We start from the raw sequence: 24778 nt of genomic DNA, 5'->3' as shown, positions 1-24778 counted from the left end.
TTGCTTTCAGGACTTTAATATAGATTATCTGTTACCCAGCCTGTAGATGGTAATTGAAGCCATGGACATCTTCAACTGACCAGCAAGAGAGGTAGATGAAAGAAAGAAGCTTGGAACAGGGATCCCTGCGTGGTGCTAGTATTTAAGGGATGGCGAGGATGTAGAAGTTTCCAAAGGATTCTGGGACAGAGGTGCCAGAGAGATCCAAGGCACTCAGGAGAATGTAGGCTCCTCGGGCTGCGAGAAAAAGAAGAAAGAAGCTGTCCGTGGTCACCAGAGTCCATCATGGTGCCTGGGGCATGCCTGCTAGATTTGGAGGAGAGTGAGTTGGCAAGGGCGGCATTGGAGAAGTGGTGGGGGTGGGACCCAGACTGGAGTGGGTGGAGGAGTGAATGGAGATGTCGAAAGGGAGGCGATGACTCACTCCTTCAAAAGACTGGGCTCCGCAGGAGGAGCCAGGCCCTGCATGGTGGCAGGAGAATGTGGGGTGGAGGGAGGGTTTATTTTTAAGATGAGAAATTATACTTAAATGCAGATGGAAAAGAGGTGGGGAAAAGAGGGAGACTGACGGCATAAATAAAAAGTCACTGCCGTCACCACTGTCACTGTCGTCTTCACTGGCACCAGTCAGCAACCACAGGGAAAGTTTGCCTGGACCCCTTCTTTCGGTCATCACTGGTTACAGTTCCAACCTGTGCCCTTCTTCAGAGGGCTCTTTACAACTGCCGCATCTGCCCTTATCTCTGTAAAGATACCCACGGTGCTGCCTAGACCCTTCATCACCTCAGCCATGCTCACGTGACCATGCCTTTGTCTGTCAAGATCCTTTGTGAAAGGCGGAGTGCACACTTTTGCTTCACTGCATGAAACAGTGTGGCCTTCTGTAGTTTGACACAAGGAACTGAGCCATCCATGTGCATGCCGTTTGACCTGGTGAAGAAGATGCTCTGACAAATGCTCCCAGCAACATGAGTGAGGGTGTACAGGCAGCAGAGCCTGGAGCTAGGCCCCAGCTCGCTATGGGTTAAACAGATGTGAAGGCAGGCCTCGCTCAGAGCTTTCACTTTAGAGTTACCTTTGCTCAGAACTGCTGTCAGTCCTTGTCAGAGGAAGGCAGACTTTGCTGAGAGGCACTTCCTTCCTGGGGCTCTCTGAGAACCTTCTCAACATGCTGCCCATGGGGCATTTATGCAGCCATCAATCTGTGAGAGTCCTTCAAATCCATAGCACATGGCTCGGGGCTCTGAAGAACTTCTTCCTAGTGGCCTTCTGTTTCTACATCTGGTGAGTCAAGCCAGAGACAGTCCCAGGGCTCCATGACACAACCTCTTTCTCCATCTCCACTAGATCCCTGAACTTCCATTCTACCCCCTCTCTGGCCAGACTGGTCTGCAAGGGTCTCTGGGTGAGCCTAGCTTCTCCTTTGTCAGGTCTCTTCTGCCTGCCTGGTTCTCCAGTCTCTCTCCCCTCACTTTTCAATCATACTTATTCTGCCAGGATCAGCTAAATTCCCTGGCTCCTTAATACTGTGCTTGCTCCAAGCTGGTGGCTTTGCATGCCACTGAATGCATTGAACATCAGTTTCTTAAAGATAATGGTCCCCGAGATTAGAGAGTAGGAAATTATAACCTCATTCAAGGACTGAACTCATGGCCCAGAGAAGAGGTCTTGTTTCTCTTGAGTCATCCCACAAAGTCAAGAGTTGGTGGGTGAATTGATTATTAGACTATCCTCTCTCTCTCTCTCTCTCCCTCTCCCTACCTCTCTCTCTCTCTCTCTCCCTTTCCCTCCCTCCCTCTCTCTCTCTCTCTCTCTTTGGTTTTTCGAGACAGGGTTTCTCTGTATACCAAGCCCTGGCTGTCCTGGACTTGCTTTGTAAATAAGGCTGGCCTCGCACTCACAGAGATCCTCCTGGCTCTGCCTCCTGAGTGCTGGCATCAAAGGCGTGTGCCACCGCACTGGGCTAGACTATTTCGAGGTGCTACAAACTCTTTGCTTCCTTTCTCTTTTGCTGCATCTCTGGGATGTGTGAGTAGAATTTTCATGTTCATTATGGTACAAAGGTCCACTGTGTTTGCAAAGCCTTCAGTCGTTTGGCAGGGCTGGATTCTGTTAAAGACAATCATGGGATGCTTATTCTAGAATGGATATGAAGCTTCAGACCGAGCTTCCCAAATGGCAGAGCACATGCTGTTCTGGGAGGATGCTGCAATGGATAACTTGAAAGAACATTGCCAGTATTTTGATTGTGTTTTGAGGTGGAGGTGCAGCTGAACATTCATAAATGTGTGTGTCCACACGTGTTCTGTTAAGCTCTGTACCATACACGCAGAGTGGGTTCCAAATCCGGATTTCTAGCTCCAGCATCTCAAAAACTGTGTACGTTTTACGTGCATGCACATGTGCCATGGTGCGCATGTGGAGGTCAGGGGACAACTTTTAGAACTCAGTTCTGTCCTTCCACCATCGTGTGGGTTCTGGAGAATCGAACCCAGGTCATCAGTCTTGTTGGCAAGAGCCTTTACTCACTGAACTGTCTCAATAGACCAGGTTCTTCTTTAATTGCTGTTCGATAAACACTAAAATGTACTATGAATAAGATAATATCCATGTGCCTCTGTGCAACTTAAGAAACAAAGGAGCTGGGCATGGTGGTGCACGCCTTTAGTCCCAGCACTTGGGAGGCAGAGGCAGGCAGCTTTCTGTGAGTTCAAGACCAGCCTGGTCTGCAAAGTGGGTCTAGGACAGCCAAGGCTACACAGAGAAACCCTGTCTTGAAAAACAAAACAAAACAAAACAAAACAAAAGCATATCAATCCAGCTTTGCTCCCTGTAAACTCATCCTTCATCCCGTTCTCTTTTTTTCCCCTTGTAAACATCATCCTGAATTTGATGTTTGTTACTTTGTTTTGATATTTCTATGGGCAAATGTCTATAAGAATGGGTTAATCTTACCAACTGAGGTGAACTTCATATAACATAAAACTGACCATTAAAAGGGGGAGGAATAAAGGACTATTTTAAGGCAAACACAACAGTGGCATTTTAAATTAATTTTTAAAATTTATTTATTTATCTTTACATTTTTTGTATGTGCACTGGTGTTTTGCCTGCACGTGTGTATATGTGAGGGTGTCAGATCTTGGAGTTATAGACAGTTTTTATCTGCCATGTGGGTGCTGGGATTTGAACCTGGGTCCTCTGGAAGAACAGACAGTGCCCTTAACTGCTGAGCCATCTCTCCAGCCCCCACCAGGGGCATTTAACAGTGCACAACATTAGATAATAATACCTTCATCTACCAACGTATTTTACCTTAAAAGGAAGTAATTTGCTTATTAGCTGTCACTCACTATTTCTCCTTTTCTGGCAATTATCCATTTCTGTCTCTATAGATTTATCTATTTTGTGAATTTCTTATAAATGAGATGGCCTGATAGGTATAATGGCATATAACTTTAATCCCAGCATTTGAGAGGCAGAGGCAGGAGGATCTCCTGGTCTATGTCAGACACAACCAGGACTGCACAGAGAGACCCTGTCTCAAAACCAAAACAAAACAAAACAAAAATCTAATGACCTGAAACAGGAGCAAGCCCAGCTGATGTGTTCTGGAGCCCTGGGACAGAGCCATTCAACCTGCCAAGAGTGGGACTATGAATTGAGGTCCGTCCATACTGGGTAATTAATAAAGAGGGCAGGTCTAACTGCTGGTCCCAGTTTGCAGAAGGGGGAGTCACAGGGAAGCCAGCTGTGGGCAGAAGCAGCTCCCCTCCTCAGAGTCTGCAGCCCAAACCACTGCCCTGGCCTGTGAGAAAACCACTGATGCTTTTTTCATCTGTCCTCAGCTTTGCTTTGGTGAGTGACAAGCTTTATCAGCGGAAAGAGCCCGTTATCAGCTCGGTGCACACCAAGGTCAAAGGGATTGCAGAGGTGACAGAAAATGTCACAGAGGGCGGGGTGACGAGGCCGGTACAAAGAATCTTTGACACTGCGGACTACACCTTCCCTATGCAGGTAAGTACTAGGCAGCTGACGCCAGGACTCATCCTCTTCCCTAAGGATGGGGACAGCCACTTCCCTGTCCCCATCCTTAGAGTAAGAGCCTCAGTTCAAAAGGAAAAGACAAGAAAAAAAGTTAGCTGTGACTGAGGATATATAGCTCAACTGGTACGATGCTTGGCTAACATGCATGAAAACCCTGGAGCCCCAAGAGGTCAGGGCTGGAGAATCAGGAGTTCAAGGTCACTCTCAGCTGCATAGTGAGTTTGAGGCCAACCCGGAATACGTAAGACCTTGTCTCAAAAGAAAAGCGTTGGTCCTATTTAAAACCTGTGAAAATCCCAACTGAGAAAAACCTAAAAATTGCAAAACTGGGTCACATCCAGCAGCTCAAAGAAGATGGTCTTTGCTTTATCCTACCCGGCTGCTCAAAATAGCAGCGCATCCTGGAGAATTCCAAATGAGATCTGATTTGCTCACACTGAGGCGCACACGGCTTTGGGATCAGGGCCACCTCGTGGCGCATTCGGCCTGCATTCAGGACGACAGGGAGCTCGTCTGCTTCTGCATGTCCTGTGTGGCCCGTTATCGTTGAAAAAGTCGTCAGGAGATGGTTCTTGGGTCTTTCTAAACAAAGGATGTGGTGACAAAGACAGAGAAGGTGTAGGTCACAGCGAAGAGTGTGACTAGCTGAGTCTGCGAAGCAGGAAAAATGAAACAGTTACCAAAAAAGGAGAAGTAAAAGAGGGGCCGAGGAGTTAGGAACAGATGGGGGTGTGGGAGGAACAAAAGAGCCCATTGCAACCCCAGGGAGCCAGAGCACTTGGCAAAGCCAGCAGGCCCAAGCTGGTATTTGTCTCTAGCTACAGACCATAAAAGCCACTGATTGCCCAGGTAGTGGGAAGCCCCATGGCCTTCCATTAAGCCCTGAGAAATCTGAACAGCCTGCCCAGGATGCAGCCCACACCCCACCTCCACTTCCCCAGCTCTCCAGAGTCTCCATTTAATGGGATTTTACTGTGTCAGAAAAATGACACAGCTGCTTTTGAGGCTGGCTTGGAAAATGACTGTTCCCTATACTTGAGAGCTCCGCTCCCCCTGGCCCTGCGGGACAGCTCCTGCAGCTCTGATATTAAGCCCTCGGCAAAGTCCATGCTGCCCACGGCCTCTTTCTAGAGGCTTCCAAGAGGACAAAGGCTCGCCCCTGGCACTTAGCAAAACATATTATGCCGCTTAAGGAGTTCTGTTCCCCAAGTCTTCATCCTTGCTCTGCCACTTTTCTCAGCAGGGGAACTCGTTCTTTGTAATGACGAATTTTCTCAAGTCAGAAGGTCAAGAGCAGAAGCTATGTCCTGAGGTAAGCAGGGGACCCGCTCAGAGAGGTCACAGGGCTGAGATGCATTCTGGGAACCAAGAGATCTTTTGTCAGCCTGCCTCAGGCTCCGGCTGCAGCACTAGGGGCCTGGGCGAACTCCAGCTCTTTTCTTCACAAGCGATCTGTGCAGCTCACAACAATATGATTCCTGGCATGTGTGTGTGTTATTTCACATTTCACTGGAGCCTCACAAATTCAGGAGGATAACTCCTAGGCCCTATTCCACACAAGAGAACACTTAGACATGTTCTGATATGCTGCAAGCCCTAAGAAAATGTGCTGTTTGGAGAACCAAAATGGTCACCCAGAGCAGAAGAAACCCAAGGCCTCCATGGGGTACCACCAGCCTGGAGGCTGCCACATGACTCTGGGGAGGACAGTTTAGCTACACTGCAGTCTGGCCTGGGTCATTCCACGTGGACACCTGCCTCCTCTCTTGGCATGTCACTGCTCACACTGTCCCTGGTCATCTCAGGAAACGTGGCTAAGCCCTAAAGTACACGTGAATATAAACTGCTCGTTCTAGCAGTTCAAACTCCCAGGCACCTGAAGGGCCTCACCCGGCCTCTTCTCACCGTTCCACGGTGGACTGAATTCAGCTGAACCGACTCATTTCTCACACAGCTGCCATTAGCATCATTTGGAGGCTCAAAGTGCTGGACGTCTCTCCCCTCCCAGGAGCCTTCAAGGGTTTTTCTCTTCTTAGGGTCTTTCCGCATGCTTTCCCCCAGAAGAGCAGCCAGATTAGCATACTGCAGCTCAGGAACCCCAGAGTCCAGAAGGAAGAAAGCTGAAGCCTGGGGCTGGCATGGTGCTATTTCTGCCGCCTCCTACCACCACACAGAGGCCCACCTCCAAAGGGAGGGGAAGAGCTCGTCTGTCGGCCGGGAGAATGCTTGAGAAGCTCTCCAGCCCCTGTGGCAATCAGGAAACTAACGGTGTTAGAGTTTCTCTTAGAGATATAAAAAACAGAATCGGTTTATCTTCTTTCCTGGGAGTTCCTTCTAGATAATGAAGATCACGACTGCTCACGAGCCATAGTACATAATCATTCACTCACTTACTCATTCACTCACTCACTCATTCATTCATACTACAATTATCAAGGCCTATAGTGAGTCCAGCAGGCAGTTAGGCTCCAAAGATGTGACTTGGGCTTTGCAGGCAAAAGATTCATAGTTGAATTTAGGGGATACCAAGAGGAGAACCCAGAGCCTGGCTGGTCACAGAAAGAAAGCATTCCAAGCAGTAAAGGGCAAACGAGTGTGAAAAGTGTGCGAGCTCTTCGCCGAGCAAGGACTACACTACGCCCTCTTTCCAAAACTCATCCCACCTTCACAGCGCCCATACGAGACAAAGCAAGTTACCCTCCTTTCACAGGTGAGTCAAAGCTAGGGGCAGTGAAATGAATGACTCGGCCACGGAAACACCACCCCTAGAGAGAGCTGCTCTCCCAGAGCCCCAGGGTACCTGGACTCAAGACCTAGATCCTTGCCCCAGTCTTAGGGGCAGACAGGCAGACGACGAAAGCAGTGGCTTTCTTCCCGCGTGCACGTGTGTTTGTTCCGTCTTTCCTGACGCTGGCTGCGTGAAGTGAAACATGCAGAAACGAGGCCCTCTCTTTCCTCTTCCCTTACCCTGCCCTTCACCCCCAGACACAGCCGACCCATGCTCTCCAGGCAGGATCGTGTTGGTGGCCCCCTTTCTCCCGACGCCGCCTGCTGCCTGCTCGCTCGGCTCTGTGGTGGCAGGGGCCCCGTACCCGTAACCTTGCCACCTGCTCTCTACCCCAAAGACCATCTCTGAAAGTACCTCCTGGCTGCCTTGACACCTGCAGTTTGCATTTTTTATTTGCTCTTGTTTTTCTTTTAAAAAGATTTATTTATTATGCATTGTTTGGTTGTGATCCACCATGTGGTTGCCGGGAATTGAACTCAGGACCTCTGGAAGAGTAGCCAGTGCTCTTAATCTCTGAGCCACCTCTCCAGCCCCTACTCTTGTTTTTAATTAAGATAGAATTTATGTACTCTAAAAACTTTTGACTTCCAAGTATACAATTCAGTGATTTTTTTTTTTTGCAAACCACCATTACCTAATTCTAGAAAATTACTATCATACTCCCCACCCAAGAAACCCTGACTCCCAAAACAAACTGTCCCCATTATCAATCAGTCTTCTCCAGTCTCCCCATAGCCATTGACAGCCACCAGTCTGTGCTCTGTCTCTGTGGATTTGCATATCCAGGACATGTCCTACCTATAGAACCAGACGGGACGTGGCCTCTGGGTCTGGCTCCTTTCACACCCATCGCGCTTTGAGGATGGCCCATGACGTAGCATGTGTCAGGACCTGGCAGAACAAGACTCCACATACGGGGGCTGGGAGGATGGATCAGTCCTTAAAGTGCTTGCCATCAAGCATGAGGATCTGAGTTCGATCCCCCACATCCACATAAGAAGCAGGGTAGAGCTGGCCACACTTGTAATCTTAGTGTTGGGGAACTGTGTGGGTAAATCCCTGGGCCTTGATGACCAGCCAGCCCAGCCAGTGGGTGAGCTACAGTCTTAGCTGGAGACCCTGTCTCAAAAAATATGGGGAAGAGTGACAGAAAAAGACACCTGACATTGACCTCTGGCCTACACACACACACACACATCATATGAATATACCACCTTTTATTTGTTTCCTCTCACACTGATGGATTTGGTCTATTTTCATTTCGGGCATCACGAATGATGTTGCAATGAGCAGTGGTGAGCAGGGGTTTGTGGTTTCTTGGTGGCTCATGATGCAATGTTCACTCTGTTCTCCTGCCCTTCTTCCTGAAGTTTCCCACCCGCAGTGCATACTGTCATTCTGACCAGGGTTGCAAGAAGGGATGGATGGATCCACAAAGCAAAGGTACCTTTCTTTGTCTTTCCCTGAGCTACTAAGTGGGGATGGTCTGGCATCTTTGTCACCTTCATGATGTCCAGTTTGGGGTCCTTAGTCTCTGGCTTTTAGCTGCCCTTTGTGCCACCGAATCTCAGGTAAGGCTGTGTCTGTCCCCTGATTTGTTCAGGGTCTAATTCTTGGAACACTTCCCCAAAGGTAGAGAAACAGGAACTCGAACCTCCAAAGACCTGGGGGCTTAACTTTTTCCTTTTCCTTCCTTCCTCCCTCCTTCCATCCCTTTCTCCCTCCCACTCTTTCTTTTCTTTCTCCATTCTAGAGATTGAATCCAGGGCCTCATGCAGGCTGGGTAAGCATTCTACCACTGAGCTACAGCCCCAGCCTTGCAAAAAACATTGCCTCATGTTTTAATTTAAAAAGATAGCCGGGTGTGGTGGCATACGACTGTAATCCCAGCACCCAGAAAGGCAGATCTCTGTCAGTTCGAGACCAGCCTGGTCTACAGAGGGACTCCAGGACAGCCAAGCCTGTCCTGAAAAACAAAAACAAAAACAAAACAAAAAAACAAACCAAAACAAAAACACATAAGACACTGGGCAGTGGTGGTGCAGGTCTTTAATCCCAGCACTCCTGAGACAGAGGCAGCAGTAGACAGATCTCTGTGAGTTTGAGGCCAGCCTTCCAGACCATCCAGAGCTTAAATAGAGAGAACCTGTCTCAAAACAAGGAAGTAAGAGCCACCATCAATGTACACACTCACACTCACAGAAAGGCACCTGAGTGTTGAGTTCCATTCCATAATGTGTGTGCGTTGCCACGGAGATTATCGTACTGTGGTTTGCCCTGTATTGGTTCTCTCTCTTCCTGATGCTTCAGAAGGATGCTCCCAAATTCATCATGGGATTTTACACATCCCAGACAAGCTGTATACCCTGCAGGTGCTCAGACGCCACGTGAGAAGCCACATTTTAGTCCATGTAGAGTGGACTTTGAATACAGAACTCTCCTCTTAGGGATCTCTCTCTGTTTGGCTGAGGGTGCGTATGTGATGAGGATGGGGTTCACGGAAGAGGGAGCTGCTTGGGCCTCTGCACGCTGAGTGCATGGTGTCCCTAGAAATATCCCTCGCCTGGTACATTCACCTCTCTGCTTCTTCAACCCTTTGGAATTTGTAGGAATCCAGACTGGCAGGTGTATACCATACGACGAGAGAAGGAAGACCTGTGAAATCTCTGCCTGGTGTCCTGCCGAGGAGGGGAAAGACGCCCCGCGGTGAGTTGCATGGTTGGGGGCACCAACAGTGGTCTTGGCAGTGCCAGCCTCTCTAGGGCTCCTGGGAGTCTTTGATTGGCATAACCCTGGCTGTGAAGTCCTGGCTTGGAGACCTCTCTGCCATCTCTGGGAAGGCTATGCCGGCTCTTAACATGTTATAGTAGTAACCCTTGCCCTTCATGGCTGCTCTGGAACCCTCCCCAAGAGCACAGCAGGGTTTGCTCTGGTCTGCCAGTGCTTATATTAAATGACAAAGAATATGAAGAGGCAGAGCTGGGGAGGAGGCTCAGTGAGTAGTGTCTGACCAACAAGCCTGATGACCGGAGTTTGGATCCCAAGCACCAGGCATAAACAGCCAGGGGTAGCAGCAGACGGTTGTAGTCCCAGCTGAGGAGGCTGTGAGGAGCATCCCTGGGCTGCTGGCCAGCTAGTTGAGCCAGATTGGTGAGCCCTAGGTTCAGTGAGAGACGCTGCCTCAAAAAATAAAATGTAGACTCACTGAGGAAGACCTCTGGCCTCCACTCGGGGGCATTCTGCTCCTGGAAGAATAGTGGTTCTAGACAGCTCTGTACGAAAGTGATGGGAATGTTTGGTACCCAGGGTGTCCAATATGGTAGCCGCCTGCAACCTGTGGTGACTGGACACATGAAATAAGGAATGGAATTTTAATTGAAAACGCATTTAATTTTTAATTTTCACATTATACTTTTTTACATTTGTTTGCTTGTCTGATTGTATATGTGGTGCTTATGTGCCATGCTGTGCCTCTGGACAACTTCCAGAAGCCGATTCTTCCTTTCCACCACGTGGGTCCCAGGGAGTGAACCCGGGCTGTCAGGCTCAGCGGCAAGCACCTTTACCCACTGAGCTATCTCACTGGCCCTAATTTTAATCTCACAGCCATTGATTCTTTAAGACTTTCCAAACCAGTCTGGACTCAGGGTCACTCATATGTGGGACAAAGAGATACAGAGGTGGCTCAGGCCAAGGTCCACCCACCGTCCAATGTCAGGGTGCAGGCTGTAGACAGTGCTGTCCTTCCTGGCCTTCGACTGTCACCCCCGTTTCACTTGTAAGCCAGGGAAGTTTCTTGATACGGAAGGTACTGTGCTGTGGGTGGGGTACCAGCCTACACACCTCAGACCCCTGGGTTCTGGGATTAGAGCCATAAACTACTAAACCAGCTTCCTAGCTTGTACTTTGACATGACCTAGGGCATGAAGTCTCCTCACGTGAGATATGAACCAGATAGTTCCCTTAACCCTCCGCTCATTTAAGACAGAGACCGAGGAGTTGGCGTTCCATTCATTGGTCACTTCCCTTGTGTGTTGTTTCACACAGAACAAAAATCTAAGAAAAACGGGCAGGGAGTGGGTCTCGGGATCTCGCTCTGTAATAGAGATGAGACATGCAGAGAAGATGTAATTCAAACTGAAAAACTATAAATGTCACGTGAGAGGAGCCTGCAGTCTTGAGTCCTGAGCCAGTTTTACTTGTTCCTTATATGTGCACATATATTTTTAGACCTTATTCTGATAATTTCATACATAATATATGTGGCATATAAAATGTGCATACACACAATATATATTATATATATCATGTATTTTGATCATATCTAACCCAAATTTCCACTCCCACTCTCCGAGTCCCCTCCCCAAATGCTTTCTTCTTCCACCTTCATGCCTGCTCCCCCCCCCCCTTTAAAAATAATTCACTGAGTCCAGTTAGCTCTGTCTGCATGAATGTAGGTCTGGGCCAATTCACCTCTGATGGCAACATAGAGAAAGGAGACCTTCCGGCAGCCATGGTTTGCCAATGGCTCCTCAGCTGTGGGTGGAGCCTCATGATCCCATCTCCCATCTGTGCTGGAAAACTCACTACCTGATCTTTTGTAGGTCGTATGTAGGTGACTATAGTTGCTATGAGTTCATGAATGCAACAGTCATGTCATGTCCAGAAGACAGCTCTCCTCCCCATCCTCTGCTTAGTATTCTCATCATCCTCTCTTCCTCAATGGCCCCTGAACCTTCAGTGGGTGTTGATATAAATGTCCCATTGCTCATCAGTCATTTTTTTCCTTAGCACTTTGACCAGTTATGAGTCTCTGCCTTCACCACTGTCCACTGCAAAGAGGAGCTTCTCTGACCAAGGCTGAAAGGAGCACTCACAGGAGATAAACAAATACAGAGAAGGCAGTCTGACAACATGTTCATTTAGAAAAACAGAAGTAGGTTTACCTAGGGCCTATGACCTAAGCCACGAACTTTTGACCAGGTTTGCCCTACCAGACAAGAAGTCCCTCCTGTGCAGCGCCCCTCAAATCCAATGAGAAAGCACCTGGTTACCACATCACCTTCGTGCCACTATATAAGCAGATCTTGCCTGGCAGGTTGGTATTGTAACATGCAGAGTTCACTGCTGGGTAACACCATTGGTGACTTTTCTCCTTCAGTGGCCTGCACAGCCTTTCTGGCACTAGCAGGCAAGGAGGAAATCTTCAGGTCAGTTCCAGCTTGATTCCTCCAGGTCCAAAAATGGTCTTTTAAGATTTATTTGTTATGAATACAAGGTTCTGCCTGCATGTATACCTGGATGCCAGAAGAGGGCACTAGATCTCATTATAGATGGTTGTGAGCCACCATGTGGTTGCTGGGAACTGAACTCAGGACCTCTGGAAGAGCAGCTCTTCACCTCTGAGCCATCTCTCCAGCCCCAGTAATATGGTCTGATCAAGTACTGATGGTGACCACCAAGAACAATGGCGACAGCTTCTTTTGAGGACCCCTGCTGCTCCCCAGTGGTTTCACATAGGAAAGTAACCCACACATGGCACTGAAATGTTCCTTCAATAATCCATATCTTCTAATGGAAGCAGTTTGTCTACCTAAAGCATGAAGTTTAAAATAAAAGTTGTAAGGGCACAGTCCAGAACAAGGCAGGAATGTGTTGTAAATAAATAAGACTTTCATGCAGGTACCTTGAACTCAACTTTATTAAACAGAAGAAAAAAAAAAAGAGAGAGAGTGAGATATCATTTTTTGTTTTATTTATTTATTTATTTATTTATTTATTTTAAATTTTTACTCTACTGAATGAGACATTCAGAGTCCATGGTTCCAGGCCTTGGAGGTGTAAGGTTTCATCTTCCCCCTTCGAACCCTTCTCCTAGTTATTTCTCTTCTTTTTGACTTTCCTCACATTGTAGTTCACAGAGTTCAGAAATTCTTTAGCCTTTTGTTCCCTCTAAAGCTCTGAAATGTTCTCATCGCCATGACTATGTCTAATGACCTCTGAGAGCCGACTGTGGGCACTATGTGGCCTTAGGTCCAGGGTCCACGTGGGACGGAAGGGAGGAACAGGAAGTAGAGCCGTCCCTACCCAGCCCTCTAGCGAGCCCAAGGAGGGGAGATTGAGACTGTGTGCCCAAGGGGCCGTGGGTGCTGAAAGGGCAAGAATGACAGCATTCCCATGGCCATGTCCCACGAGAGCCAAGACTAACATTCCAGAAGCGCTGGAATGAAAGTGAGATGGTTCCCGGTGGCCCCTCCACCCTTGCCTGTCGCTGCTGAGTACCAGAGGGTTGGCTTTGTTCTTTTGGGTTTGGGTTTTGTTTTGTTTTATTTTGTTTTTTCATGTCACGGTTCCTCTGTGTAGCCCTGGCTGTCCTGCATCTAGCTGTGTAGACCAGACTGGCCTCCAATTAGGGGATTCACCTGCCTCTTCCTCCCAAGTGCTAGGTTAAAGGTGTGTACCGCCAGCGCCCAGCATTTGTTTCTGTTTTTTAACCTTCAGCCAGTTTCCTCCATCTTTTATAGACTGTCAGCTGCTGGCAGTCTTGTTCATTGTGATGTCCTAGTTCCCTTATTCTGTGTCCAGTACCATAATTATTTGCTAATGGAAGGCTGGCTGGCTGGTGGCTGGATGGCCTTCCTGTGGTCTGGAACTTTGATTCCTCTAACTCAGGGGAGAACTAAATGCTATCTGGAGCCTCTGATGGATGAATGAATGAATGAACGAATGAATTGAATGAATGAATGACACAGACAACTCTATGTGTGGTCCTGTGGTAAAGGCTGAATATGATTATTCAGCCTTGTGGTGGCTACAAGTCTATTCAGGAAGCTACAAACATGGCCGCTCAAGAGCTGAGCAGCACTGGCTCAAAGCCAGTTTTAGGTTTACCGATGGTGGATGTGGGCTTGACCCCAGCCATGGTAGGAGTATTTAATTTACGCCATGATGAGCAGCCAGTGCTACATTTGAGGCCCTTTCCTGTTTCTCCCTTGGAGAGCTAGCTGTCAGGTTGTAACAGGTCACCATGCAGAGCCAAGCATGCATTTGTCTCGTGTCTGACGTGACACCGTAATTGCCGTGAGGGGGCTCAAGAAGGGAGAAGGCTTCTTGGAGAAGCTACAGGCCTCGTGGAGAACTTTGGAAAGTTCTGCCTACCTAAGTTGCTGTACTCGTTTCTCTTCACTCAAAAGCACGAAACCATAACCCTCCGACCCAAGGACTCTGTCCCTGAGGTCACAGATCCTCGTTCTTCTCTCCCAGGCCTGCACTCTTGAGGAGCGCTGAAAACTTCACTGTGCTCATCAAGAACAACATTGACTTCCCGGGCCACAACTATACCACGTAAGCATCTCCAGTGCCTGGCTGTACGGGTCCGTTATCTCGGCCATGGAGCGAATGATCCCAAACCTAGAGGGCCTAAAATCACACAAGCTTTTCTCTCTTGTCTGTGGATTAGGAACCTGAAAGGGTCTCTGTTGGGTGGTTCTGGCTCACAGTCTTTCCAGAGCCATTGGTCAGGCTTGATTACAGCCGAGCCCCTTTCCGGCCTTCCCCATGTGGCTGGGGCGGGAGGACTTCCGTTCCTCAGCCTGCTCATCTCGCCCAAGGACTGTCTTGAGTGTCCCTAGGCCAAACTGGCTGCTTCCCTGAGCAAACAATCGGGACAGCAGATGAGCACGGGTAACTGAGACGGAAGCCACGCTCTGTGGAAGCGATAGCCCACCGATTCTGTGATACGCCCGTGGTCACAAAGATTGTTCTTAGCACAGTGTAAGGGCCCCCAGGAGATGAGGCAGCTGCCACACAGCTCACCTCAGTGAGCGATGGATCTGCTTGCAGTAGATCGATATGGAAATCGACAGCGTCCCATCGGGAGCTTGACAGCAGCTGTGGTGGAGGGATTTACACCACGGTAACCAGCAAGCACTTCTTATCAGCCATCTGTTTTCCCCCTAGAGAGATGGCTGCTAAAACATCGTTTGTTTGCAATTCTGCACAGGAGAAACATCTTGCCAGATCTGAATGTCTCTTGTACCTTTCACAAGACTCGGAACCCTCAGTGTCCCATTTTCCGGCTAGGAGACATCTTCCAGGAAGCAGGAGAGAACTTTTCAGAGGTGGCAGTTCAGGTTGGTAAAGTCTTTGCACAGTGGTGCGTGTGTGACAGGGGTGGGGGTGGGGCGGAGGTTGTCAAACATCTAATGACAGCGTCTGATGGTGGCGACTGACCTTTGGGGTCCTAAAGTCACGGCTCACATTGATGTTTGGTATAAGGCACGCGCCCAGAGCGCTGCCTGCATTCCTTTGGGGAGCGAGCTGCTTGGGGCAACCCTGCTGTGGCTGCGGTACCAGCTTACCAGTGATGTACTGGCTTCAAACAGTATCCGTGTCCCTCTGTGCCTGCGGTGAAGGTCTAGGGGGGGCTGGCCTCCAGGCGCCAGCAGCAGCGCACTCCCTCTGGAGGCTCTGGGGGAGAAAGCGTGTTTCCATCTCCACCTTCCCCAGCAGCCTGCTCCTTGTATTTATGTATTGGTTGGCAGTCCCTTCCTCCATCTTTAAAGCCAACAACCAAATCTTGTTTCAGGGGTCACAGTGACGTTTTAATGCTGATGTGTTTTTGTTTGGGTTTTTTGTTTTTGTTTTGAGACAAGGTTTCTCTGTGTAGCCCTGGCTGTCCTCCTGGAGCTGACTCACTGGCCTTGAACTCAGAGATCTGCCTCTGCCTCCTGAGTCTGGGATTATAAGCTTGAGACACCACCACCCAGCTGACTTTTTGGTGTTTTGAGAGTAGGTCTCACTGGGTAGCCCAGGCTGGCCTGGAACTCTCTGGCCCCCCAAGTGCTAAATTCCACAAGTATGCCACCATGTTTGTTTGGGTTCTCTTGGTCTCTCTTATAAAAATGCTCATCTTTAGCAGAGGAGACAGTGCTAGGAAGGGCACATAAGGCCAGGCAGCCTGTCCGTCTCAGGATCGCTCCCTGGCTCACACCTCCCGAAGCTTTTCCCAAGGGAGCTCAGACAGAAAGCAGGAAAGGCATGTGGGGTGGTCCCTGGATCCCAGGCTATCCCGTTCATCTTAATCTATAATGGGGAGGAGTTAGGGGGACATCTGAATGCAGGGGAGTCACTGAAAGTTACGTGTTAGAGGTAACTGAGGGAGTGGGTCCCAGGTGGGAAGAGCGGGGAGGCATGCCTGCCTCCGCTGCGGTATTCTAGCCCGAGTTCATGGCACTGAAGCCTTTTAATGAGTGTTTTCCCCGGAGAAGGAAACCCCTCCTCACAATGACATTGCGGAGCAGGGCAGTGTCTGGTGCTTGAGTAAGCCATACCCACACACGCAGTGACCCCTCTGGTTGACTGCCCCTGCAGGGAGGGATCATGGGCATCGAGATCTACTGGGACTGCAACCTGGACAGCTGGTCCCATCACTGCTACCCCCGATACAGCTTCCGCCGCCTGGACGACAAGTACACCAACGAGTCCTTGATCCCCGGCTACAACTTCAGGTAACAGCATAGAATGTGCGTGCCAGTGGGCACACACAGCCATCAGGAAACACATGGCTGCCACTTCCTGGTTGCTGCTAGACTCCAATAAGGGCACTCAGACAAAAATGTAGGTAAATAAATTATAGCTCAGCAACGTTATGGGTCATTAGGGAAATGCAAATTGAAACCACAGTAAGATAATATTGTAGGCTGAGGAGTGGCTCAGTGGGCGAGGATACTTGCTGCCAAGCACAGAGCCCTGAGTTGGATTCTCAGAACACACATGGTGAAAGAACAGAGCTGACTCTCACAAGCTGTCCTCTGACCTCCACATGTAGGCCATGTGCATACATGTGCATGCACACACCCCACACACACACATACACACACACACACACATACACACACACACACACACACACACACCCCACACATACTCATGTATACATCATCACCAGCAGCATAGTGATACAAAAAATGCACATTCCCGGGCCCAGCCTATATTCTTCTGAGTCAGACTATAGAAGTTGGGCGTCTGATCTGCATTTTCACAAGTCTCTGTGGGGCTCTGCTGTTCACTCGAATTTGAACACTGCTGATCCACATGCCTACCCTGAAAGCTCCATCCTGGAAACTGAGTCATGGGCCCCACCTGGGTGCTTGCTATGTAGTACTGAGCATCACAACGACCCTCCTCCCTCCCCCTCCCCCCAGTTAGCAAACACCCACACTGGAATAAGATGTCTTTGCACATGTAGAATGTTTAAACCTTGTGGCATTCTACCCAAAGAGTCGGGCATCCTAGTCTTCCTGAAAAACTAGAGCGTTTGACAAGAAGCTCTAACTTGATAACACAGGGCTCATATCCCACAGGACGGCACTGGCTGGAGATGGGTATCGGCCCCTGAAGAAGCAGCATGTGGCTTCTGTGTTGCCACTGTCCTGGCCACTCCTTTATGTCCTTATATGGACTCGCATGCTTTATGCCTGGCGCCTGTGGAGACTGAGTTAGAGGTCCTTGACTCAGCGTCATGCTGGCTGAGGCTTGCTGCCTCCTCTGGGCCAGTGGAGGTTCATCCTGAGCTCAGAAAGAGGTTGTGTACGTAGTTCAGGTGACTTTCTGATCACCCTTGCCGAGTAGGTGGTGGGCTGAATAGGCTGTGACCATTGGCAAGAAAGAGAGGATAGGATGAACTGCCCCCTGACAGGCCTGGGCATTTTTATTCAGCAGTCAGCTAACGCATGCTGGGCAATGTACCAACCAGACATTAGCCAACATCCTCCTGGTTTCCGCCTGGTCCTGGTGGGATCTGAGCTCTCTAGAGAGCCGAAGGGGTTATGACATCAGTGTTCTCTTAGAATAAAGTGTTAGAAAATTTCTTGTTAAATGAGCCGCAGGAGAACTCTTTGGCCACAGATAAACTGTGGAGATCTGACAGGCAAGAGGACAAGGTATTTTCAGACAGCGTCACAAAGGAGAAGGAAATTACAGGCTACATGAGGCATTTGGGGAAATAATAGCTTTCTTTTATACAGGAAGATGAAAAGCTCATTTTATATAACTTTGTCCTCAGGAAAAATACTTAGGCCGGGTGTGGTGGTGCATGCCTTCAATCCTGGCACTTGGAAGGCAGAGGCAGGTGGATTTCTGTAAATTCAAAGCCAGCCTGGTCTACAAAAAGGAAGTCCAGGACAGCCAGGGCTGCTACACAGAGAAACCATATATCAAAAAACAAACCAACAAAAAAGGGAAAACATTTATGGGGCTGGGGAGACGGTTCATCCATGAAATCACTTGCTGTGTGTGCACCAAGAGAACATGAATCCAATCCCCAGCATCCATGTAAAAAGCCAGGCCTGGTAGTGGTGTGTGCCTAGAACCCCAGTGCTGGACAAGCAGAGACAGGAGGATACCTGGGGCTTGCCGGCTAGCCGCTCTGACAAACTGGTGAGCAGTAGGATCAGAGAGATCATGTCTGACAAAACAAGGTAGAGAGTGACTAGGAAGACACCTGATTCGGACACTGGTACACACACACACACACACACACACACACACACACACACACACACACACCAAAATAAAGGAGATAGGGCTGGAGAGGTGGCTCAGAGGTTAAGAGCACTGGCTGCTCTTCCAAAGGTCCTGAGTTCAATTCCCAGCAACCACATGGTGGCTCACAACCATCTGTAGTGAGACCTGGCGCCCTCTTCAGGTGCACAGGCACACATGCGGGCTGTATAAATAATAAAATAAGGAGGCACATTACAGAACGTCCTCCTTCGGAGCACCTGCTTCAGCTGCCTCATGCATGTGATACAGGGGATGTAGGGTGCGCTTCTCGGGTCCAGGACGTGTCTGGGTAAGTACTGGTTTCCCTCGGTGCTGTAACAGATTACCACAAGTAGCGACAGACATGTATTCTCTCATAGAGCCTGGAAGTCTGAGACGACCAGGTGTCAGAAGACCCGTTCTCTCTGAAGGCCCACGAAGGGGTCTTCTCTTGCCTCTTCCACTTCTGCCGGTTCCAGGAATCGCTAACCTTGTAGCTGAACCACCCCAGTCTCTGCTCTCATCCCCGAAGGGTTTCTCCGTTTACTGTCTAAGGATGCCTGCTAATCTTGGGATGTGGGACCACCCTGAACCCAAGGGAAGCTCATCTTGAGATGCTTATTTACATTTGCAGAAACCGTTTCCAAGTAAGGTTTGGGGTTAGGCACTTGGACCTATCTTTTCTGGGGGCCAATATTGAATCCAGAAAAGCACCTTTGCCCAGTGTCCCTCACTGAGTCACCACCTACCTGTACTGACATAGGGCCCTAGAACTACTCAGGCCTTCTGAAACCCTTCTTTGGCATTCGGGCCCAGGGACCCTCTTTTTGAGTAGTCCTGCCACATAATCTTTGCCTTCCGTTACGGCCCCCAATGGATGGCAAGAGCCTGGAAGCAGAAATCCAAGTACTTACAAAATTAATTTTCCCAGGCAAACCAGCCACAAGCGTGGAGTGCTGACGCATGCCGGCTTGTATAGTAGAGAGCAAACCACTAGACAGGGCAGGAAGGAAAGAACTGTCCGGGAATGAAACAATCAGACTCAAGGCGAGGGAAACCCCTCTGGCGAGAGATGAAACTTTGGCAGAGCATTTGTCTTCCATTTTCTTGTCTTCCTGCACCTAGAAATAGGTTGTGAATGACGCAGAAAGAAAATGCACATTTCTATGTAAGGACAACCTGTGAAATGTAGAGATTCTATGAGGCTTCCGGCTTTGTGGCTGCACTGTTTTGTTGCAGTTTTGTTTTCTTTTGCTTTTTTGAGGTAGGGCCTGACTATAGAGTCCAAGCTAGCCTTGAAATCACTGTGCAGCTCAGGCTAGCCTTAAGTTCAAGGCAATCCAGCTGCCACAGCCTTCCCACTGCCAGGATGACAGTGTGTACCACCATGCCCTGCTAAACATATGTGGCTTACGTCTTCCTGATTATTTATGAAAAACAAATCACTTTTTAAAAAATCTTGCACCCACTTGGGGTGGTTGTGATTGTTCCAGGTTAGTTCATGAAGGTGATTTAGCGACGACACAGAGAAGGCAGTGTCAATGAATTTAAACCTATATATCCCAGAGGATGGGAGCAGGCCACCACACACAGGGCAGTAAGAGAGACACTGGTGAGACCCAGACTGCAAGCAAAGGTGAGACGGGGCTCGGGAGGGAGCCGGAAGCTGCTAGTCTGAACACTGTCATCAGGCCCTGGGCTACAAGGACCTTCATGAACGATATGTCTGGCCTTGGCCCTACCTGCCTCTGTGTGCCTGAAGATAGAGAAATACTGGCTTGCTATGAGAATCAGATAGATGAGGTGCTGACAGGGTATCCTGAACTGGCTGGAAGGTTCATAATGTGATTGTCACAGACTCACATAGGATGACGTGCAGGCTGCTGTGACTTTTGGTTTGGTTCTGTGTTTGTTTAATGGTTGGCAAAGAGATGAACACAGACTCAAAAGCACCGTTAGGGCAATCGTTGAGCTGTCCGCAGTGGAAAACCGAGGCTGAGCCTCACGATGCCCTTCTTGCCTGTTCTGTTATAGAAGCTGCATCTATTTTTTTCTCTTTTAAGAGACAAACATGCCCTGGCATGGTGCCAGACACCGTTAGTACCTGCAGTTGGAGACAGAGGCATGAAGATCTCTGAGTCTGAGGACAGTTTGGTTTCCATAGTGAGTTCCAAGATGGGCAAGACTATCTTGCCTAAAAAAAAAAAAAAAAAAAAAGAAAAGAGAGAAATAAACACATCACCTGAAGTTACTCTTTAGTTTCTTTGCTTATTGCTAATCTTATATTGCCTTAAATGCTGGCTGTTTTAATAGGAAACTAAAAGCCAGTTTCCTGTCACTCCATGATGATGTGAGCAGGTGAGGTAACTTGGGGACATTCTTTGGTTCCTGTTGTTCAGAGCCTAATTGCAGGGCTGGACTGATCTTTCCTCTGCCAACTATGGCAGGCCTGGAGAGCAGGCACGGAAGACTGGATTGCCTACTGGTTTGCTCTTTCTCCCTGTAAAATCCCTGCACTTTCAGAAAGATTGTTGTAAATGTGCTTTTCCCCGTAGATATGCCAAGTACTATAAGGAAAACAAGGTGGAAAAGCGGACACTGATCAAAGCCTTCGGGATCCGTTTTGACATCCTGGTGTTTGGCACTGTGAGTCCCTCCTCCTGCTCCCAGCACCTCCATCCTGTGACTGTCTAATTGTGGATGTAGGGGGGAGGGGATGCTAGCAGCTGCAGTCAGTAGTTGGCTCTGCACTAGTCACTCGTGAGATGAGAGGAGGAAGAACTGTATTGGGGTTCTGATGATGGAGAAAGCATCTGAAAAACATGGAATATGACTGAGGAAAAAAATTCAAACATCCGAACTTTGGTTTATTTTTCTGGGACAAGCTTGTGCTACATAGTTAGCTGGCCATGAATCCTCAGTCTCCCTGCCTCATCCTTCTAAATGCTGGAATCATAGGCGGGGACCACCAGGCCTAGATGTAATATCCAACTTTTCAAATACTTTAACACTGAACTGGGGAGATGGCTCTGTGGGCGAAGCGCTCACTGGGCAAGCATGAGGACTTAGTTCAGAACTCCCAGGACCCAGGTGAAAAAGCCAGCGAGGCAGCACCTGCCTCTAATGCCACGACTGGAGCAAGAGAGAGGAGGATCCCAGAGACTCCAAGGCCAGCCAGGTTCACTGGGAGACCGTCTCAAAAAACAGTCATACTCATGATCAATTAAGGAGTGATAGCCCAAAGCCCACCTCTTCTACATATGTTTGCACAGGCATGCACACCTGCACTCATACAAATGGTGTCACAGACAACACACACCAATTAATTAATTAATCGATGTGGTACTGAGTTGGGGCTGTAGCTCAGCTGGAAGAATGTAAGCCTATGAGCAGACCTAGGTTTGATCCCCAGCACAAATAAACTGGTGCACACCTAAAACTCCAGCCTTTGTGATTCAGAGGCAGGAGGACCTGGAGTTCAAGGTCATTCTCAGCTACACAGGGAGTTCAAGGCCACCCTGATATAGGTGAGATCCAACCTAGAAAATACAATTAAATAAGAGGCTGTAGAGATGGCTCAGCAGTTAAGAACAGTGACTGTTCTCCCTTCAGAGGACTTGGATTTGATTCCAAGCGTCTACATGGGGGCTCACAACTGTCCATTGCTACCCCAATCGCTATCATCAGGGCCATGCCATATGTTCAGTGGCTGCTCTTGGACCAGCCCAGACCTGGATGAGGGGCCAGAGGACAGGACCAGGCACATCCACCTTCAACACTCAGACTGCACGCACCGAGGATAAGAAGAAGTAGTTCTCCAGAGAAAAACCGGGGAAAAGGAGGAGATGCCAGACACTCAGAAATCAACCGGTGCCCACAGTGCCCCGTTTGGCGGCTCGCGATGAGTGCCGCATACGAATCAGTGAAATGTAAAGCTGGGGGCGGTGGCACACATTTTTAATCCCAGCACTCTGAAAGCAGAGGCATGTGGATCTTGTGAGTTTGAGGGAAGCATGGTACACTTACCACACTCCAGGCCACTAAAGACTACATACATACATGAAGACTGTCTATAAATAAGTAAATAGGAAGGAAGACAAGAACCCATAAAATATAACTGAGAGAATGGAAATGCCACTGAGAGTGGACCTTGAAAAGACCAACAAGGCAGAGATAGGCAGACATTGCTGCTTCCCAAGTAACCACATACTACGTACGGGAGAGCTTGTCTGAAACCCTCATCTCCTATGGAAAGCAACCTTCAGTGGTCCTGCCTTACTGGCCACATCTCTCTAAACCATTCTAGATGGCGGAAAGGGGAAATATGGGGTCTTGTGGTCTCTGTGACAGACAGTGAGCACGTGGCCGTGTCTCAGTGCTGCCACGAGGTTCTGCAAGTGCGAGAGGCAGCGACCGCCAGTCAGCAAGAAAAGGTACCAGTCCAAGTTCAACCGAGTAATGCTTTCTGCTCTGTTTCAGGGAGGAAAGTTCGACATCATCCAACTGGTTGTGTACATTGGGTCCACACTGTCCTACTTTGGCTTGGTAAGAGATTCTCTTCCCCATCCTTTGAGAAAATGATTCAGGCCAGGGGTGCCGGCGATGTCCTGCTCGGGAGGCAGAGGTAGGCGGATCTCTGTGAGTCGGAGGCCAGCCTGGTCTACATGGTGAGACCCTGTCTCAGAAACACAATAGCAACAAAAGCAACAAGGGAAATGACTTGGCGAGAGGAGTCACGGGCGTGCTGTTCACATTTCCACAGGCCACTGTGTTCATTGACTTCCTCATCACCACATACTCAAGCGCCTTCTGCAGGTCCAGCGTCTACCCCTACTGTAAGTGCTGTGAGTTCTGTGCAGTCAATGAGTACTACTACAGGAAGAAGTGTGAGTCCGTCACAGAGCCCAAGCCGGTAAGGCATGCTGCTTCCGCCAGACACCCAAACACACACAGATTCTTCTAGGCTAAAAAGTGTGTGGGGAAAAAAAAATAGGCCGCAGTCAAGGTTTGATCCCTCAGTGGGTAAGTTCCTTGACAACCCCAAACAACTGTCCTTCTGATGAGTCCTTTGGTTTTGAGAAAGAAGAGATGCAAAAAATGGAGATGTTCACTTTATTGAGAAGACAATTTTTTTTTGTTCCACTTTTCGTCATTCGTTACATTGGCACAGCCCTTCCCTGTCCCCATACAGCACAATGGCTTCAGAGAACCAGTCATTGGGCAGTAACTAATAATATATAAATGAGAGTATTCTACATCCTGTTTTTTCCCTTTCTCCATACTTTTCATACAAGACGTACACACAGTATATAATGCATTCAGGGCGTTCACTAAATTTTTGTTAAATTGCTAATAATGAATGAGGATCAGGGAATAGTTCAGTCATAGAGCATTTGCTCAGCACGGGTGAGGCCTGAGTTCCACACCCAGTTTTGCAAAATAGATAAATAAAAAAATACTAAACAGGGGGGAAAAAAAACCCTCTACCCCAAATGTCCACTGGGCGAACAGTGAAAGATGCCATGAAAAAAATCTATAGTAAACAATGCTAGTCACCACTTGGGTAACTAATAGCAAGCAAGAAAAGAAAGCCTTTGGTTACTTTGTCTGTGTGTGTGTGTGTGTGTGTGTGTGTGTGTGTGTCCCACTAGAAAGAATGAAGTACAGGATCCAGGTATGGTAGCACACCCCTGCAGCCCCTTAGGAGGCTAAGGCAAGAAGACTGTGAGAGCCGGGTCAGCCTGGAGACCTTGTTTCAAATAGCAAGCATACCTAGAGCCTTGGATGTGGTGGCTCCTGCCCATCATCCCAGCACTGGAGATACTAAGAGAGGTGGACTGCCTTGAGTTCAGGGCTAGCCTAGGCTACAGAGTAAGACCTTGTCTCAAAGACACACACACATACACCCCCCCCCACACACACACAGAGTGAGAAATAGAGATGCGGGTAGGAGAGAGATTGAGATTTAACACTGCTTTGCCCAAAGTCAGAGAGTAAATGGTAGCGCTGAGACTCCATCTCAGGCTGGCCTCAGAACCTGTCAGAAGCATTCAGGTACAAATAGCATGAGCAAATATCCAAGATGTTTTTTGTTTAGAGGGAAAAAAATAAATAAAAGAACCACATGTCACAGTTTATAGGTTAAAAGACAAGTGTATGCATAATCTGCTTCTATACATTTTCTATATGTACATTTCACACACATATTTGTTTATGTGCATTTGTGGGTCCTGGATGAACACACAAGAATTCTAGCCATGGTGGTTGCTGGTTGGGCTGGCAAATAGCCTAAGGTAGGGAATAGGCACATACATATTGTTTTCATTTTTTAAATTTGGACTTTGTGAGGCAGCTCCACTCCTCTTACTTCTAGGATCCCCCAGAGAAACCACTGGTTCC

The 24778-nt window shown here is 48.6% G+C and overlaps 1 protein-coding gene across 4 annotated transcripts in view; it reads left to right on the top strand.

Annotated features, from left to right (window-relative positions):
- The window catches only part of P2rx7 (purinergic receptor P2X 7), a 39502-nt gene that overhangs the window by 6450 nt on the left and 8274 nt on the right, over positions 1–24778 (top strand). The window contains exons 1-11 of one of the 4 annotated variants that reach the window (XM_060382412.1): positions 1144–1284; positions 3849–4017; positions 5291–5359; positions 8206–8278; positions 9445–9541; positions 14099–14179; positions 14838–14967; positions 16208–16344; positions 20935–21025; positions 22859–22924; positions 23142–23291. In XM_060382412.1, the coding sequence (XP_060238395.1) occupies positions 1169–1284; positions 3849–4017; positions 5291–5359; positions 8206–8278; positions 9445–9541; positions 14099–14179; positions 14838–14967; positions 16208–16344; positions 20935–21025; positions 22859–22924; positions 23142–23291 (1179 nt within the window). In that variant the 5' untranslated portion in view covers positions 1144–1168. Of the gene's footprint in view, positions 1–1143; positions 1285–3848; positions 4018–5287; positions 5360–8205; positions 8279–9444; positions 9542–14098; positions 14180–14837; positions 14968–16207; positions 16345–20934; positions 21026–22858; positions 22925–23141; positions 23292–24778 lie in introns of those variants that run through there. The other 3 variants (XM_060382411.1, XM_060382410.1, XM_021631391.2) reach the window with 3 other exon arrangements.

Source organism: Meriones unguiculatus, chromosome 4 (assembly GCF_030254825.1).
Source record: "Meriones unguiculatus strain TT.TT164.6M chromosome 4, Bangor_MerUng_6.1, whole genome shotgun sequence".
In the NCBI taxonomy this organism is placed as follows: domain Eukaryota; kingdom Metazoa; phylum Chordata; class Mammalia; order Rodentia; family Muridae; genus Meriones; species Meriones unguiculatus.
The sequence above is the reverse complement of the archived record's forward strand: the minus strand, read 5'-3'. Positions and strand labels throughout refer to the sequence as shown.